The sequence below is a fragment of the Alligator mississippiensis genome, chromosome 2 (genome assembly GCF_030867095.1).
Source record: "Alligator mississippiensis isolate rAllMis1 chromosome 2, rAllMis1, whole genome shotgun sequence".
Taxonomy (NCBI): domain Eukaryota; kingdom Metazoa; phylum Chordata; order Crocodylia; family Alligatoridae; genus Alligator; species Alligator mississippiensis.
Genome location: NC_081825.1, coordinates 192,304,564 through 192,324,044, shown reverse-complemented (window position 1 = coordinate 192,324,044; position 19,481 = coordinate 192,304,564). Strand labels below are relative to the sequence as shown.

Sequence of the window (19,481 nt, the reverse complement as noted above, 5' to 3'; positions counted from 1 at the left end):
TGTGAAAACAAGGGTAAGATAAAGAATTCATAGCAGGTCATTTGTTCCATCATCCTGCCAATCCAGAATTGACCCATAGAGTACATTTGTAGTTCTTTGTCTGTTCATAAAGTGCTAATTAATTCATTTAATTCTTCTGAGAAAAAGCCTGATGTCTATTTGACACTATTAGTCATTTTCTAGTCATTCTTCCAGTTGCTGTTTCTTTTTTTCTAATGGAAGGCCAAACACATTCATTCTTATACTTTCAAAAGAAGAGGCAGATATTTATTGACTAGTGTTAATCATTGGTGTGGATAGTTGCTAGGTTATTTAGCACAGGTGTGTCTGTAACTGTGATACATTAGATAAATTCAGTGTTCAATAGATTCGAACCCAAGCGACTGTCCACCTGTTTGGTGAGGTGTCTAGTTGTAGTTCATTTTACTGTAATATAAAACACATAGGAATATTAAGTAGCTCAAAACTTGTTTCAGGTGCCAGCTGGTTTCAGTGTTTGCTTTAGGGTTTGTCTTACACTGTCTGGTTTCTGTTTCTTTGCATGTATTTCTTTCTTGCACTTTATAAATGTGGGTCAGGCAGATTTTTTGCATGTCTAATTTGGATCTTGGGAATATTCCCCATTGGAAAGGCTATTGGAAACTAGTCACAGATACAAACTGCATAAGCACAAATCTTCATACATATAGAATACATACATTCTGAAGTCCAAAGCAAAGATAAAGATTCAGGAAAACTTTTCTGAGAGAAAACTCCTAAATAGCTTTTGAAAATCTGATAACTATGTGGCAAAATCAAACAAAAACTTTGAATTAAGTTCTTAAAAGAGTTAGCCTACTATAACATTATATCAAGTTTTCCTGGATTTCCTGAAATAGCAAGGAAAAAAAACTGAATTGAGAGAATGTCTAGTTAATGTCTAGTGTAATATTTCAATGCAGTTGCAACTCAAGTATTTAGTAGGTGAATTTTGAGATGTGGTGAACTTTTACTATGCAGGCCACATGATATGTTCTTTCTTCCAAACTAGATTGACATAATTCTCATAAGCTTGTTTCTATTGTAGATTTTTAATGATCAGTCAGAATGGGAAGACAATTTAGAACTTTCAACTACTTTTGATAACATTGATAAGTGGGAGCAGAATCCTTTTCACTTCATGTGCTCAAATGACACTAAAAAACAGTTTGCGATCTTACTCTGCTTGCAGTGTGGACACATTCACACCATACACAGCATGCTCAGTAGGCTATGCTTTGGCCAGGTTGTGCACACGTCCTGAAGTTTTAGCCAGTCAAAAACGCATGACTAGCAGGTGTCAGACAGAGTTGTCCCATGCGTTGGCTCAATAGCCTGGCAGATAGAGTCCTTATTCAGGAAGCAGGAGGCCATTTTTTTCAATGACCATGAAGTGCAAGGTGCAGTGGTTCAGGTTGAAGAGGCCCTAGAGAAGGTGCTAGTGGCCTGGTGGGTAGAGATGTGTGTAGAGAGTGGGGTCTAGAAACTGGGTGTCTTGCTTCATGGGTGAACACCCTAAATGTGAGTGTCTTTCCACATTTTAGCTCAGCTACAAATTCAGGACTTCTAATCAAGTTTATGCATATGGAGTCATGTACCTACCCATCAAGAACACAGCTTATGGTGCATGCTCAGCAGCTGTAGGTATGTTGGCATATTCACACTGAACATAGAATAGGATCTCAAACTGTGTGTAAATGCTGGAAAAAGCACTCATGGCTTGGTAAATGCCATGTAGACACATAAAATGAAATAGGATTCTGCTCTGGGTTTTCCTACCTATATGCATAGAAGTATGTGTCAGGTATCCAGGTTGTAGCTGTACTGGTTTAGAGGAAAAGGACTTGTAGTAGAGATGATATCTTTTTTTTAGACCAACAAGATTTTTGCAAAAAAAAATTCTTTAATTCCAAGCTTTTGGGCACAAACCCCCTTCATCAGGCATTGGAGAAGAGATTGTAAAAGTTCTCCTGGGTAGAAATGAAAGTTCATATTTCATTGGATTTCACAGAGGAATCAGTAGATGGAAAACTCCTCTGGGCAGTCCGTTCATAGCTGGTATGGAGCCTCTCACCTCCTGTGAGGATCTGTGATGATGCAAATTACCTTGAAGCAAAGGCAGGAGCAAGGTTTCAAGTGGTCACAGTTGCTTCCTGCTTTGGAAAATATGAAGATTTTACTTTAAAAATAAGCTAAAAGTCGATATCTTCCATGTGTCAGGTATCCAGGTTGTAGCCATATTGGTCTAGAGGAAAAGGCAACCAGGACTCGTAGTAGAGATGATATCTTTTTATTAGACCAACAAGATTTTTGCAAAAAAAATAAATTGCAAAAAAAAAAAAAAAAAAGTGTGTGTTGGTTGGGATTGCCTTATTATTTATTTATGTTGGGACTAGACAAAGTTTATACTGATGGAAAAATTGGGTAATCCCCACAGATTTTCTTATATGGAGTTTCAGCTAAATTGTTTTTGTTGCCATCTCAGTTGGCAACAACCAGTTACAACCTGATTGGATGTGATGGCATAATCTGAAGTATCAGGAGCATATAGATATTTTACATCACAGTAGACATAATTCATCAATGTCCTGTTGCCAGTTAATTTGTGGAATGGTGCTGAGATGAACCTTAGTTAAATAAGAGGGACTGCTTGTAAGATACAGCAAATGAAGAAGACTCAGTACAGAAGTGGGTTTCAGCACTCTTGTCTGGAAAGAATCAGCTGAAATATTATTTTAGATCATGTAAACTAAGGTGCCTATGTTTACATCTCTTTCTTTTCTCACTTTATTTCTTTTTAAAATACTTTGTATCGGACTACATTTTAAAAACAGAGATATGGCTAAAATCCATTTCTAATAAATAGAATGACAGACTCAAATTGTCTCTGCAAGTTGCAATGTGAAGAATAGAATATTATCGATGCGCACTGACATGAAAGAGATTTTTGGAAATGAATGAGCCTGGCTGAATGGCCATTGAAGTTAAAAATCCACTGATTGCAAAGAATTCTGTATCAGACTTTATAACAGGGTTTTGCTGCATTTCTTGTTTTCTGTCATCTACTTTTGAGCTATATTTGGTTAATATGATATTTACAAATACCTCAAAACAAACTTTATTTGGACCTTATCTTTGAAACTACAAATTTTACTAAAAAGGCAAGATGCAATTGAAAGTTACTTACAGTTCTTCCTTTCTCACTCTATTTCTTATTGCATTCATTTGACATTTAAACCAATGAAATACTTAAAGTTATTTCTCATACTCTTATTTGTAGAACCAAGATGGATCATGTATCCAAACTATCAATCTTATTATTAATCAGGACCCCAAGAGGCAAGTGACTCTGACTAATTCTGGAGATGTTTTGGTATACGATCAGTACAAAATTAGCCTGCCTTACACGGATGGTAAGGAAAATAAGTACATCAACAAATGTCTAAGAAGCACAAAAATTAACTTTTTTAAATCATATACCTGAGCTATAACATTTGCCTTGATTTCTCTTATCCTTTTTGGTTTCTCAGGATATATCTCAGTATGTGCCTGCAGTGGCACTTTCTGCTTTGATCATAGGGACTCTTCATTATGGACTTAATACTTTCTGTACACAAAGACCAAGTTTACTATGTCTCTGACAGGCCTATATTATTGATCTGTTAGGTTTCCTCCTAAGAACAAAGTCCTTTTTTATGGGGATCTTGATTCCAGCTTCTCTTCCCTTCCTATTTGCACAGAATTCAGGTCAATGTAAACTGGAATTCTCCTTTCTCTATATGCATAATATCTTAGTTCTGCTATCCAACAACGGAAGTTTTTTATTTAGTTTGGGTGTCTAATTTTCTTGTTTTAATTCAATTACTTTTGTGTTGCGAAAAGCAAGTATATTGTATTTTAAACCACATCTATGTTCTGGAAAGTTCACTGTTGACTTCATTGAAGGCAGGTTAGGCTCCAGGGAAATTGCTAATACTGTCTACACTGTCTTGGGCTATGATCTGCCTACAGTCAAAATTCTGAAACATTTATGTTTTTAAAAATTATTGGATTCCACCTAGCAGTTATTATGCTGATGCCTCAGGATTTACACACCATTTGAGAGATTACTTCTAGTTTTAGTTACTTCTTAATATTATAAACTGCATCCTAACTTTTTATGATAAATCACAATGGGAGCTCAGAATATGGAAAATTGCAATTAACAAGAGAGTCATGTAAAATGTAACAGAACAGTGAAATGAGAGCTAGAAACAAACCAGTGGATTCTTAACCTTTTTCATTTTCCATTCAACATATATATTTTTACCTCCCCTCCACCAGATTCGTTTGAAATAAGAAAGCTTTCATCTGTATTTCTGCAAATAAAGACGCACATTGGATTACAGATACTGTATGACAGAGAAGGGCTGAGGCTCTATCTTCAAGCTGATGGCCAATGGAAGGATGATACTGTGGGCCTATGTGGAACTTTCAACGGGAACATGCAGGATGATTTTCTGTATGAATCGCTACGTTTTTAAAAATATGCTTAGAGTTGGTCAGAAATACATAATGAAGACGAATGGGTGGCTACTGCAAGTGTTTCATTTTTGTACCTTTTCTTTCTTAAGAGTAATGGAGCTAATAGTTTTGGTTTGCTAGAATGAGGAATCTCTAAGATACTCTTACCAACATTAGCTTTGAAAACCTGTATGTGATGATAATTGTATATCAATTCACTAGAATATACATAGCTCTGGGGTACCAATATATATGCAAATTTGTGTCTGAAATGTGTCTGCAAGCAGGAGCATCCCACATAGGCAAGTTTTTACTTTCCTACAAACCCTCCTTTTATCTCTCTCCAGCTCATGTTCACCACTACAAGTTCTAATCTCCTTTCTCCAACAGAGTCTCTATTGTGCTGTCTGAAGCCTAGCAAAAAACTTCAAAATGAAATTGGCTGTGGCTTTTGCTTCACTTCACTGTAACTACAATGTAAGGCAGTAAGCTGCATGAGAATCTTACTGGAACTTAGGGAGTCCAGTCAGCTTCTTTCAGAAGTTTGGGTGCTGTCTTGTGGACCTAGCACAGGAAAGTAGGTTCTTGAGAAAGAAGCATCCCAGTTAGGGCTGGGAGAAGATAAAGTGGAGGAGAACACAGGAAATTAGTAAAGAGGTGGTAGAGTTAATTTAGAACACGGAGGGACATTAGATCTGTTAGAAGTGAAGAAAACCAGAAGAATTAATTCTTAAATGAAGTGGGATGTTTTCTTATTAAAGGTAGGAGGGATCTCGCTCTAAATGAGATTGCTCGGGTATCAGGAGGAGAGGAGATGCATTAATGCAAACTTTTCTGCAGGCGTATTTAGCTAAAGATGTAATAACAGGAACAAATGAATATTTCTTCTTTTCAGCAGGGTAAATTACCCAGCTGGAACTCGGCACTAACACAGAGCGAGGACTAGCCCAGGCATCTCTAGTGTGTTGCATTATACAATTTAAACATACCCTATGAAGCAAATCAGCCTGGTTTGCTTTATCAAGAAAGCTTTCTTAAAAACTATTATAACTTGTCAATTATGGTATGCTGTGCAACAAATCATAGTTACTATTCATTTAGGTATGTGTGTGTTGTCCTTTCCCAATCTGCATTTAAAACCATATAATGCAGTTTCCCTCAATATGTATGGTGTTGTCTGCTATACCCCAGATATTGCAGTCTTTCCACAAATAGTGCTGCATGCTTCTTAATAACAAAAATAATATAGTCTTCTCATATGTAAAGCCTCTTTTTTCCCAGAATGCAGTTCCCTCCACATATACACATGCCCCTCATGTTATCTCTTAAGCCTCTCCCCATATCTAAAATGAATGGAACCCAGTTACTGGTGGCTGAGATGTCTCAAACTGCAGGTACTGTTGCTGTTTTCCCTGGACCCAGGAATATTTAGCTGCTCCTGTTACTACACCTCTGAGACCCTTGCTTCTCAACTCATTTCTTTTTTTTTCTGGGGACCAGAGAAGCTTGAGAGGAAATTACCCAGGACCAAACCAAAAACACTATGTAGGAGAAACATGGGGAGGGAGAGGAATGGAAAAGATGTCACTTTCACAAGAGGATGGGCCAGAGGAATCATCAGAAAGAGTATCCACTCTCAGGGCAGTTCTGGTCCATCCTTCTTTCCAGTGAAAATGGTTTTAGGTCCTATTTGCTCTTTCATCTGCTGTCAGAAACCAAATGGCTTTTGGGCCCTTCTGTCTTCTTTCCCAGGCATCTTTCTGCTGTTTGGAGGGAGGTGATGAGGTCAAAAGCCACAGGCTTCTAACCTCTATCCTGGGGAATGTTCTGCAGTGGTATAGGATGACTGAACCAGCTTCATTTGCAGGATGTGGTACTGTTATGAGATCATGCTTGAATTTACAATGTTTTCAGTAAATGACCTTTTGTTTTATAAAAGATCTCCAGCAGGAGTACCGGAAAGCACTCCACAGCTGTTTGGAAACTCCTGGAAAACTTCATCAGCATGTGCTCTTGAGCATGACAATTCACAGGTGGACCCTTGTGATATTCATCTACAGGCAGGTGGGCAGTAAGGATCAATTGCTGCTTATCCAACCACAAAATCTTTAATATTACTGTAGTTCAAGTTAAATTCTGTTCTCCTAGACCAGTGGTGCTCAACCTTTTTGCCTAGTGGACCCGGATGAGCAGTGCCCAGTCTGTCCAGGGGCTGGATTGAGCTGGTGGTCCCAATTTGGCACCCTGGGTAGATGCAGTAAGGCCCATTTGGCTTCGTGGAGGGAGATGGGGTGCGCTCGGCCCCAACCTGGCCATGTGAGGGAAGGGGAGTTGGAGGGGGCCTTACTTGGCCCTGATCCAACTGCGCAAGTTTGAAGGGGCCTAGCCTGGCTCTTCAGAAGGAAGGGGACATAGCTGAGCCCTAGCCCAGCCTCAGCCTGGCTGCATGTTGGGAGCGGACAGGGCCTAATCCCAACCCAGCTGTGTGGGGGAGAGGAGGCATGGCCCTGGCCTGACCTGACCTTACAGGAAAACAGTGATATGGTCTAGCCCCAGTATGGTTGAACAGAGGGAGGGGGTGTGGCCGTGCTGTGATCCGTCTCACGGAGTTTGGGAATTTGGCAGCAGGGAGGAGTTGCAGGATTAATTGCCACTGCTCCCCTACTGCCAACTTTCTTGACCTGTGGGGAGTACCACAGGCCAGACACCAAAGCTTCACAGGCCACATTTAACCCACAGCCCAGCAGTTGAGCACTCTTGTCCTAGATAATGGAACGAAATGAAATAAATTGTGTGAAAATAATGGATATGTTAAATATAACATTTGTAAAACTAAGTTTTATGTTTTGACATGAAAAAAAATCCCCACTAGATGAGAGTGATTTAAAATGTGACCCAAAACTAAGTACATGACATGTCCTCTTTTTATTCCTACAATTTTTTTAATGCAAAAAGCATGCAAAAATAGATTGAAGACAATAAGCCAGCAGAAATTCAGTATGCCACTGGTTTACAGCAGGGGTGTCAAAGATGCAGTCCATGGGCTGGATCCAGGCTCTGGAGCCCTATCATCTGGTCTGCTATACTGACCCTGGGTCTTAGACTCAATCGACATACCACATGCAGTGCAGGCTGGATTTGGCACGCATTGCACATGGCATTCAGGGCTGGATCTTTGTCATGCACGTGGCGAGCAGGGCCAGATTCAGCATGTGCTTCAGATGGGGGGTGGGATCAGTTCCAGTGTGCAAGTGGCACATAGGGCCAGTTCTGGTGTGCAGGTGGTATGCTCACACCAGACTAGCCTTGTATGCTGGATCCAGAGCACAGAGCTGGTCTGTGGGCCTGATCTGGCCCGTGGTTCAGCTGTGTGTCACTCATTCAGCTTGCTGGGCCTGCTGAGATGTCGCTTCTGGTTTAGAGTAAAACTTGTGAAAATGTAGGCAGATAAACTTTAGAAAATATAAATAATTAAGTATTTGCTTGTCCTTGCATTATAATGGATAATTACTGGGGTTCGATCATGATTGTAACTTGGGTTCAGCTGAATGAATTTGATGCCAATTAATCATGCCATGCAGACCACATTTTATTACTGCACTTTTATTGAAGCCAGGCTATAGAAATATATATGTACATTTTTTGTATATTCAATTGAACCCCTCTAGTGAGTCTTTTTAGTGCTCATCTTGGATTGTAAGCTCTTCCTGATGCGGTATAGATAAAGGTATTAAGATAGGTCTACCTGATTTTTGGAATATTCATCTTTTTACTGAACCATTTGGCAGTGCTTCTTTGTCCTCATTACTGATGGCACTACCTCCACATTGGTAGCTTGAAAGCACCCTGAAATTCTGAGTAATGAATGAATTCTGAGTGGCATATGGTTCCTTCAAGTCCTTGCTGTCTGGAACAAGGTACTGGGAATTACTTAAGTGGAACAACTCTTACTATTTTGACAAGTTCATGAAAGGGCTTAATGCATGGGTTATACCTCATAGCTGTTGCTTAGTTTATCTTAATGGGCCAGTTTAATGACATAAGGTACTACCTAGGTACCAAGCACAACTGTAGACATTTCAAAATATTAACAGTTCTGTTTTTAAGTCATTCTGGGCGCATCTACGCAAAACACCTTGAGGCACAGTGGGCTGTTCTATTTGCATTAACGTGTCACAGCAAAAACAATGCTAATGCACAGTAGAATTGGTCTACTGTTCATTAAGTGTTACAAAAAAAGTTTGCCTTTTCTACTGTGCATTAGCACAGCTACTGCACATTTATCTAGTACCTCATATTAGAGGTACTGATCTTAATGTGCTGTAGCAAAGGTGCCTTAATGAACGTGTAGATGCACCCTCCTAGTACAGGTTCAAAGCCACTAACAGCTATGTCATACAGCAACATAGTTCCTATTGATCACAATGGAGGTTGCACATATAAATCTTTTGTAAAATACAGCATGCTCATAGATCTCTTGCTATTATCATTCCAATGCACAGTAATACTTCCTCATCTAAGGAAAACATCTTAAATCTTAATATTCCTCCAAGTTTCAAGAGTTTTTGTAACTAATGTATGTTTATTTTTATGTTACTTTAACAGCCTCTTATGCAGCAGAAGCTTGTAGCATCCTTACAAAAGAACCGTTTGCTCCATGCTACTCCTATCTGAGTCCTGTTTCCTATTTCGAACAGTGTAGAAAGGACACCTGTAAATGTGGACAGATTTGTTTATGCTCTGCTTTGGCCCATTATGCTCATCAGTGCCGAAGATATGGAGTGATAATAGATTTTAGAGCTCATGTCCCAGAGTGTGGTAAGTTGTCTTTCATTTCAGGCCTAATTTATTAAGGTTCATCTTTCGCTTTAGGAATGGCAGAAAACAAATTTAAGTTAAGCTGCTCATCCAATATATAGAATGCTAGGATGCATTTCCCTTTCTTGTTAAATCAGAATCCAAGCCATTATTTTTCAGAGGGTTATTTCTTGCAGCTTTTTTTCCCTTTTCTCCCACTAAGACATCATAATATACAATTTTTCAAGTCTGAAAATTAAAACTGAGGTTATTGAAAAAGGTGAGGGGACTTATTTGTATGTCTTAATATCTTAGACTGCTTTGACTTTTTTATTCCAACTGTGTTTGTTCAGTTTACAGGCCAGATGCATAGAAGCCTGTTTTCTGTATTAAGACCATTGCTTTGTGGATTATATAGGGTTTATTTTTAAGGGATTCACACAACAGGCTCTTTGCTTAGGTTGAAATTGAACATATCCCTACAGTCTGTTAGCTGCCCTTCTTGCTGACCTTATCCTGACTGTGAAGTACACAAAATGAGGATGTCTTCTGAAGTATTGCTAGGATTTATATATACAAGGGGGGAGGGGGGGCATCTACACATGCACTTTACTGCAGAGTTGATTTATAAGCTTTGATGTAAAGTGTCAACATCTACATATGCAATGCCAGATGGGGCTGCACCACCTTGCCTGAATGTGCTACAGTCCTTGGCACACGTGTAACTGCTGCGCCCAGGAGTGGTAAACTCCAGCATGAACTGTGCCAGAGTTTATTCAACCATGCTAATTGCCCAGAATGTATAAATATGGTGAGGTGGGATATCTTTTGCATATAGCCAAAGATACTTGATACTATATTATTTCCTTTGTTAATGCTTCACAGTACAAGTAGATCTAAGGGATCATCACTACTAATTTTAAGCTTGAGCTTTTAGTGGTACTGGGAGATGTTGATAGGGGCCTTATACAGTATTTATAACTGTATGAAACATGTATCAACCTAGTCTGACCTCCTTGCATTTAGCTTGAGCTGGAGGTTCAGTATACTTCACTATCAGAGGTGGAGGATGTTTTCACAGAATTCATGAATTCCTCTTTTCCCATGCAGTCTCCTTTTCTGCTCAACAGCTAGCTTATTTTAAATGTCTGCATCTTTGAATCTTAGAATCATAGAAAATTAGTGTTGGAAGGGACCTCAGGAGGTCATCTCATTGAACCCCCTGCTCAAAGTAGGACCATTCCCAACTAGATCATCCCAGCCAAAGCTTTGTCTAGCCAGATCTTAAAAACCTCCAAGGTTAGAGCTTCTACCACCTCTCTGGGTACCCTGTTCCAGAATTTCACTACCCTCCTTGTAAAAAATTCTTTCTAATATCTAACCTAAACTCCCCTTGCAGAAATATTAGCTGTAAGACTTTTGTATATTTTTAAAACAAATTTATGAATTAATGTGTTAATATAGTTTTATTGTAAAATATCAGCTAATCCCATTTTAGGGATTTGAAATATATTAATGTCTCCAACACCTCTTCAAAACCTGAGGTCCTTTTTCATTAATCTGTACAAGATTTGGTTGAGGAGCTGCACTAGACTGCACACTATCAGTATGTGTCCTTGAGGGAGGGATATAAAAAAATTTGGATTGTGTCACTTAACAGCTGCAAAGCACAACATTTTATTCTATTGCTTTATTGTGTTTTCTTTAAGACACTGTACCCTCTTCAAAGCTGTCTCTTTGGAGCCAAGCATTTTGTGAGTTGTAGACAAAAGGCCAACTCTCTTTAGTTACACTCGTATAAATCTGGATTAACTGCATTGACTTCACTGGAGTTGCTCTGGATTTACACTTGAGTAATTTATATAGTGTGGTATCATAGTGCCAATTTTAATGGGGTTTAATGTTATTTGGATTCGAAGAATGATGTTTCATCAGAAATTTGTTACCTTAGAAAGATTTCAGAAAGTGGAGTTTGTGAGTCTCTTGCAATGTAATTTGAGAATTGTTTCTTTTGGGTAGCTCTTTCATGTGAAGACACAAAGGAGTACAGTACTTGCATGTCTACCTGCGGACAAACTTGCCAAGCTTTGTCTATGCCAGAGACATGCAGTGGTGATTGTGTTGAAAGTTGTGCTTGCCTCCCTGGAATGTATTTGAACACCAAGACTGAAAAATGTATACAGAGGTAACTATACTTTGTAGAGCTGACATTATATCTAAGTATCATTTTATCTAGGTATATTTGTATGTTTTAGTATATGGGCTGTAGAACAATATGTACTTGTAAATCTGGCAGGCTTTTAGTATCATACAGAATTGTGTTAACTGGGAAAATTTGTGTTCTTTTCATTCTTAATCTTAATCTAAACAAAAGGTATGAAGCTATAACAGGTCCATTCTTAGACATGGTAGAATGAAGAAAAATGATGTAATTTCAAATGCATGTTTTATTATTGTTTTCATAGAATTGCATGATCATTTTTATCAATTAATTTCATGTGCCATCCTGAGAGGCCTTAATATTTCACTTGTTCTGCAGGGAGAGAATGCAGTATTTGCAGAGAATTTCTTTCAATAAAATTCACCCTTCAGAGCATTCAGTCCTCTGAAAAGTAGTCCTTTTATGGTTCTAGATCTATAGAATGAATATCATCAAATATAAATATCTACATGCCAGCTGTTCTAGCATATCAGAGGGGCAAAAGAAATCTCTTGGGTGTGTTAGGGGCTTTGCTCTTGCTACTGATTATTGTATGTATGATATTTCTCTTTTGTTCTGGGGTTCAGCCTTAAAGTATTGAGATGTTTTGCTACAGCTTTAGAGACATGAGTTCAAGCCCTGATGAAGTCTGCCTTTATCTACTAAGCTGTCATTCTGGCTGCTACATCAAAAATGGAGGAGTGACATTAACCACATTGACCAGACATTGACTACAGAAATTGTTGACTTACAGAAATCATTGGTCTATGACCATGCTAGATGTATGGGCCACTCTGCTTGAGTGTACCTTTGTGTCTTTCTTTTTATTATTTCTCCTTAAAATGATTTCTGATGACACTTTTGTAGAGACAGAGGGAAAGGTATATATCTGCAATAACTCTTCTGACATCAGATCAGATACTCTGGATTTACACTGATGCAATGAGAGTAATCTTGCCACATGCACTCTTCAGCATAAACAATCAATGGTAAAACTCTGTTTATTCCAGTGAAACCAGAATTTCACTCTGGGAGTAGAATAAAATAATTTCATGTGTCTTCCAAGGGACAACATTGTCCCTTCCCTATGGAGTCACAAAAAATATATAGAACATCTCTGATGGAAAGGGGGTAAGAAAAACTAACAGAAGTCAAAGTGCAGCCATAATTTTTCATGGATCTCTGGCTGGATGCATGGAGTCTTACCTGCCATGTACTAGTTTTCTCATTACTGAAAAATCTCAATTCAGAAGCCTCCTAAACATCTCTCTCGCAGGCTGTCTTCTGATGGAAACACAAAGGGGATAATTAATTTCACTTAATACAGTATTAACTAATTGCTAATTTTCCACGTGCCTATGGTACAGAGGATATGCGGTGCAGAGTAGTCCTCCCCACTGCTCCAGCTATGCTTTCTTTTCAGCTGGTTGTATAGATTACTTATGGAATGGAAAATATTGTCTTTTAATGGAAGGTTCTGTCATACTTTTTATGACAAGCTCAGCGTGGTTTTACTTTTTAAATTGTAGTACTTTAAACATATGATATATTTTTAAAATAGACTATTTAAGAATAACATATTAAATTGATGTTGGATTATTTTCACTCCACTGATACAACCTGAAGTTGCTACTCCAGATTTCTTTCAGATTACAATATGAATATAACAATATCCCGTTAGCTATCCAGTCTAATATTGTATGTAGAATATGAAGCTCAGTGTTTTGAACAGCAGCCATTAAAGATTAATGTGAAGTTTGGTTTCATACATAATACCATACAATCACATTTATCTGTCCTCCTCCCTTATAGGAATGAATGTCCTTGTTATTTTCAAGGAATTGACTATCCACCTGGAGAAAATATTATCACATCTTTAGGCAAATGGTAAGACACACATCTGGTTAGCTTGTTTTCTGATCAAATGTAATTTTTCTGTGCTCTCTCAAGTCATTCACATTATCCTGTTTTATCTTTGTTGGACTAGCATAGTCTAATTTTACAAAGTCCTTTTTTTTTTGTATCTTTATGTGGCACCTCTGTGAAATCTTAGTTTCTAGAAATTCTGCCTGTTCTGATTACCCTCTACAACCTTGAGTAGAAAGTATTGCAAACTAACAGTGTAACAGCCCGTAGATGTTTTCTCTGGTTTCCCAGAGGCCTGTTCCTGATGACCTGTTTGCCCCTCCCCTGACCCCAGGGCAGGACTGTATCATTCCACCCTCTTCTCCCCCTCACATACATCATTGGGTGTGGGTCTGTGCCTGCCAGGCTCCTATGGCCCAGCTGCATCTGCTGTGGTAAAGGCTCCTAGGTGAGGGGTATACCAGTGCCCCCCTTAAGTCAGTCCTTGTGGCTGGAGCCCTGCTTGTCCTGCCCTAGTTACCCTATTGTTCAGTTCTGCTCTCCTGGACTCCCATTGGATTTATCCATGCCTAGATGAGGTAGAAAGGAGCAGATAGTGGGATATTGTATGCTGAAGATAGTTAATCATAAATTCTAACTGATAAGCACTGAATATCACCTGCCCCAAGTCATATATCTTTCCCTCGTATTCAGCACTGTTCACTCTTACCTTTTGTTTTTCCTTTTATATCTTCGCACTCACAACATTAAAGAAGAAGACTTATTAAACTTTTCATGATTTAAGTTTCTGTTCATGCTTCAAGCAGTCTTTTACTCTACACTCTTTTTGCTAACTGCTGCCTCCATTTTATTTATTTTGACCTTTAAAAGCTCACTTACATTGTGATCCTGTCCCATGTCCACAATAACATCTTCTTCTGTTATTCTCCATATGTTCCTGTCCAAATTAGCCAGAATGTGCATTATAATGTATTTGGATAGCTCTGTAAATATACATTGCTTCAGTTATAATAATACTGTCATCAGCAGCACAGACAGAGGTATTTGACATTGTATTTGCTCTGGCTGGCTAGCAGAAGGTGTACTGGGCAGATCAGAGTTGTAGCAGAGGAGTGAGTGAATAGTACTGAAGTTCATTGGCTCATATTCTGTATTAGTAAAGCACAGTGCCTGAACTGATGCCAATACTATTATTCTTTTCTCTGAAATTGAGCTGATATCAAATTCACTACCATTCTATAAAGTACTAGATTGTTTTGCCTGGAATTAGACACAGGCAGTGACGCAGTACAGGAGTACTTCTTTGCATGCTATTTGTTGCAATGACGTTTTAGTTTAAAATAGCTAATTTGTTTTCTTTGCACCAGTCATGCCTTGCTTCAGCTATACCTTATGAATGTGATAGCATAGGAGAAAACTTTCAGCTACCATTCTATATTGCTGTAGTTAGACATTTACACATCCTCAGTTTTGGTAGATGCTAATATGTGTGATTTTTTTTTTTTCTTAGTAATTCTATAATTGGTTGTGTTTCTTTAGTTCTTCTGATGCTAAAATTTAAGCACAGGTGCAGTCTGTATATTTTTCCACTTCCCCCAGCAGAGGTTGTGCTGCAGAAGCTTCTATTGAGTTGCTGGCTGCCCACTCAGCTCAGCTTGAGAAGAGAAGAGAGGTTTGGGCAGTTTGGTTCAGACAGCAGCACCTGTAGCTAGGGGGTTAACAGAGCAGCTACAACATTTTGCTACAGCTGCCTGGGTTTTCCCTGGGAAAAATACTGTACTTACCAGTATTTTCAAGGAAAGATTTTTTTCTTAATTCTGTTTTTCAAAAACTACATTTCTTATTGGGGTTACAGGGAAGATTAAGGGGGACGGGAACATGTTGCAAAGTTCAGTCTCAGTATAATTATGATACCAGTATCAAACTTTGCTTGAGATTCAGAAAAACTGAGAGCTTCAGAACCTGTGACACTAAAAGAATGCTTGTGGTTATTAGTTTCCTCTCTAATTTTTCTTTCTGTTTGTGGTTCTTCAATGAGCTCTGCTTTAGTTACACTTAGTGGCAAGCCTGAGGAGGTGAAATGTAGTCATATTTTTTGCTCAGCTTGTATCTTTACCATGTGGCATTGGCAGACCTCTTGAGCTCCCTTTAGCATCATCTGTGTTTTCTTAGGGTGACCTAGCCTGCTCCTTGGTCACCTAAATTGTGATTTAATAGAGTGGAATACCAACTAAAACATTTTTTCAAAAGTTACAGGTTACTTCATTCACTAAGAGGAAACTTAGAATTGAAATTTGTGGTAAATACTTTGTTACAGCTCTATGTGTGCGTATTTTTTAAAATTATTGTAAGATACTAGAAATTTTGTTTTGCATACAGAGCCTACTCTAGGGCCCCTTATAGCCAGCGGTAAAACTAGTGATATCAGGAGGAGAAATATTGGATCTAGCCATGTATTAACATATTTTGTATGTTTTGTGTTGGTTCAAGAGCCCTAATGTTTAATTTAGCATTTGCACAAGGACCAATTCTACTCTTTATATATAAGGAGCAAGGTAAGCTGCAACTGTATTGATACTCTGCACTGAGAAAAACAGCAATTGTTTTTCCCTTATTGGTTGTGTTCAATTTGCATGGTTTTCTGCATTAATATGTTTAAACAGTCATCCAATAGTAACATTTCAGACTCCCCTGACTTTAAATACAGCTTCACATATTTTTCTTGCAGCCATTGCAGAGATGGAATTATGAGTTGTGAGGATAACAACATTGGTAAGTAAAGAGTCAAATGAAAAATAACCTCACATGTTAATTTATAGAAAGGAAATCATTCTCTTCTCATTGCTAATGGTGAAACTTTGTGTGGGGACAGGAATCCCTATAAGACTGCAGTCTTACTGATAGTTTAACCTGTGGTTTAATTAAAAGTAGGATGAGAGTAAAGCAGTATCAACTCTCATAACAATACTGGCTACCTGTGAGCAATTATATTATCAACATTTTATAACTGCAGTATGTTTTCAGAATTATAATGTTACCCAAGTTTATTGTGAAACATAACCAGTGGATTTCCCAAGAAACAAACTAAAGACAATTCTGTCTCTCAAAACAACCTTTTAAAATGTAACATATACAATATTTTGTCACATAAAATTTTAGTTTCTTGTAACAAATATAAAATTTCAGGAATGATGAATAATTGTTTTATTTTGTTTTCCAGTGCATAATTGCCCAGCTGGTCAGATTTATGTTAACTGTAGTGATCCACAGGTTAATATTGAACTTAGCAGGGAGAGAACCTGTGAGAATCAGCTACTAAACCTCACCATCTCAGCACATCTTCCTTGTGTTTCAGGATGTGCCTGCCCACAAGGGTAAGTCCAAAGCATCTCTACCTTTTAATGTACAAGTATAGATGGTCAGGAGTGACTGACTAGTTGGTTTATGCGGTATATATTACTACTGTAGTGGTGAAAAGCATACGCTTTTCTATTAAAAGAAGATGAGATGTGAAGGGGGAAGAAATTCTCTCCCTCTGTGTTCACCACACAAAGGCACAATCCTCTAGAGGCCAGTGAAGCAAGGGAGGAAACTGTAAAGATCAGATAGTGTCAAAGGTCTAAGATCCTATAAGGACAAAAGCTTTCAGAGTTTTACAGGGTCTGTACTGATAGTGCACATAAAAATGCATTGGATTTTTTGGAGCTAAACATTGTGTGCTGGTGTGAAAGAGAAACATGTTATAAATTCAAAAGATGAGTTTTCCAAGTGTAAAAATGGGACCTAAGTGCTCAAACCCTTTTGGTTTTCCATGAGTTAGGTAATTCAGTCCTTTAGGCTTGATTCTTTGGAGGAAGATATTCACTAACTACCATGTATAGTTAATGGTAGCTAGTGGTAGTCAATGTTAGTTAAAAATTCTCCCAAAGTGTACCATGTGACTAGGTCCTCAGTGTAAGTGAATGAATAGAACTTCAGTGAAGTCATTGGAGACACACTAGTTTACATCTAGCTGTCTTATTCTATTGTGTTCATCTGCTTTTACTTTTTACCTTAAAAAGTATAAAACATTAATTGTGAAACTTCTTAGTTTCTATGAAGACCATCATTCATTCCAGTTGCAAGTCTGGTAACATGGGTTGCATTTGTATGTGCAATTTAATGCAAAGCAATAAATTCCAGAGTGGTTTGAGCTGGAGTAAACTACTCCCTGGCACATCATCTACCCAGGTGCTCAAGACAGCAACAATTTGAGCTGGGGTGGAGACGGTCTAGGCTGGCAGGGTACATGGGGGTCAACCCCAGCTGGTGGTGGAGGATGGCAGAGGGGCTGGTTGGGGCATGAGGGTGCCAAAAGTGCAGAGCCTTGTGGCTAGGTGGTAGGCAGGACTCTTGGCCATGGCTGGTTGGGCTGACTGAGTGCACTTGATATCTGTGGTCAGCATCTACATGTATGTTTAATTGCAGTAAATTACTCCTGCATAAGATAGTACTGTCTCTGGTGTAAATTAGTTTACTATGGCCTAATACACATATAGATGGTGACGCTTTACTCTGCAGCTAATTAGTTTACTCTGCAGAAAAACACGTGTAGATGCAGCCATAGTGACTACATGCAGAATCCTATTTCTCTTTCCATGCCCAAATGGCAGTTAACCCAGCTGCATAACTCCTATTTGTGGAACATGCATACAGTGTGCAATCCTACCCAATGTGTAGTGCAGCTGTATAAGCTTCTGCCTGGCTACTGAGTGTGTACAGTATGCTGCACTCAAGCTGTGCAGGTGTATGCCTCCATGTGTATAGGCTGGGTGAGCATAAGTCACAAAACTGTATCTGACAAAAACCCATGGCCATAGGGTATTAGATGCAGCAGGAGGAAAAGGGGAGGTCCTTCCATGCTTTTGCTTAATAGCCTAATGCAGGGGCTGGCAACCGTTTGCAAATAAGGGCTGCACTTTGCAGCCTGGCCCTCTCTGTGGGCCACACAGAGCAGCCACCTGCCTGCACTTAGCTTTGTCCTTGGTCTCCATCCCCTCTGCAGTGAGGGTAAGCACAGAAGCAGTGTGGCAGCAAACTCCACAGTGGAGGGGGCTCTGCAGAAGAATTGGGAGACACAGTACAGCTGCATGCCACTGATTGCTTGGCCAGATCGAACCTCTCCGTGGGCCTGATCTGGTCTGCTGGCTGTTGACTGCCAACCCTTGGTCTAGTAGCTAGGACATTTGCTGAGGTAGTGGAAGACTGAGGCCTCCCTCACTCAAGAGTTTGAACCTATATCCCTCTGACTTTCCAGCATGGTACAGTTAGGTACCTCCAGACTACCACTTAGGCAATATCCAATCCTTTCTCTAGCTCATCTCTTGAATCATTTTTATATTTATTGGGCTAAGTAGATGAAGAGCAATAGGTTTCCTACCCCATTTGAAACAAGGGTCTGGGCTACAGTTCAGGATCCCCTTCTTTCCAGAGCAGTATCAGTCTTATTGAGCCACATACCTTCTAACTTGCTCTCTTCCTTGTGGCTCCATACCTCTCCCTCTCTTGGCTTCTCAGCAGACCAGCTACGATGGGAAGTAGGCGTAAACCCCCCCTGGATGAATGGGGTTCACAGCATTGAATTAGACAGTCACAGGTAGTGCCACATAAAATGAAAATACTCACAAAATGAAGAAAGTTTAACAGGTAACACTTAACCTTTTTTCTTTGAAGGAATCATTGGTATTTGGAATGTTTTTACCTTAGAGGCAGACAAGTATATTTGGGTAAATGTGGTATCTTTTATTAGACCAACTAAATAGTTGGAAAAATAGTTCTTTACATGTGTTCAGGCACAAACATCCTTCTTTAGGTGTATGGAGAGTCTGCTGGTGTTTACGTACTCTCCTGGGTGAAATAGAATCCGAAGCCAATCAAAAGGCAAGTCTGTGAAAATGCAAATACTTGGAAGGGAAGATTGGGGGTGGGGTGGTGGGGGCACAAAACTGGGGAATGTTGACCAGTGTTAAAATGTAGCTGGCAAAATATAGAAAGGTTACCTGGGATTATTGGACGGCAGGCAGGTTATAATGAGACATAAATCCACTGTCTACATTTA

General features: G+C 39.0%; 1 protein-coding gene across 1 annotated transcript in view; it reads left to right on the top strand.

Annotated features, from left to right (window-relative positions):
* OTOG (otogelin) overlaps window positions 1-19,481 on the top strand; it is a 205,494-nt gene that overhangs the window by 67,158 nt on the left and 118,855 nt on the right. The window contains exons 16-23 of the mRNA XM_059722614.1: window positions 3,299-3,431; window positions 4,342-4,519; window positions 6,461-6,585; window positions 9,127-9,339; window positions 11,338-11,503; window positions 13,331-13,405; window positions 16,113-16,156; window positions 16,605-16,758. Of these exons, the coding sequence (XP_059578597.1) occupies window positions 3,299-3,431; window positions 4,342-4,519; window positions 6,461-6,585; window positions 9,127-9,339; window positions 11,338-11,503; window positions 13,331-13,405; window positions 16,113-16,156; window positions 16,605-16,758 (1,088 nt within the window). The remainder of the gene's footprint in view (window positions 1-3,298; window positions 3,432-4,341; window positions 4,520-6,460; window positions 6,586-9,126; window positions 9,340-11,337; window positions 11,504-13,330; window positions 13,406-16,112; window positions 16,157-16,604; window positions 16,759-19,481) is intronic.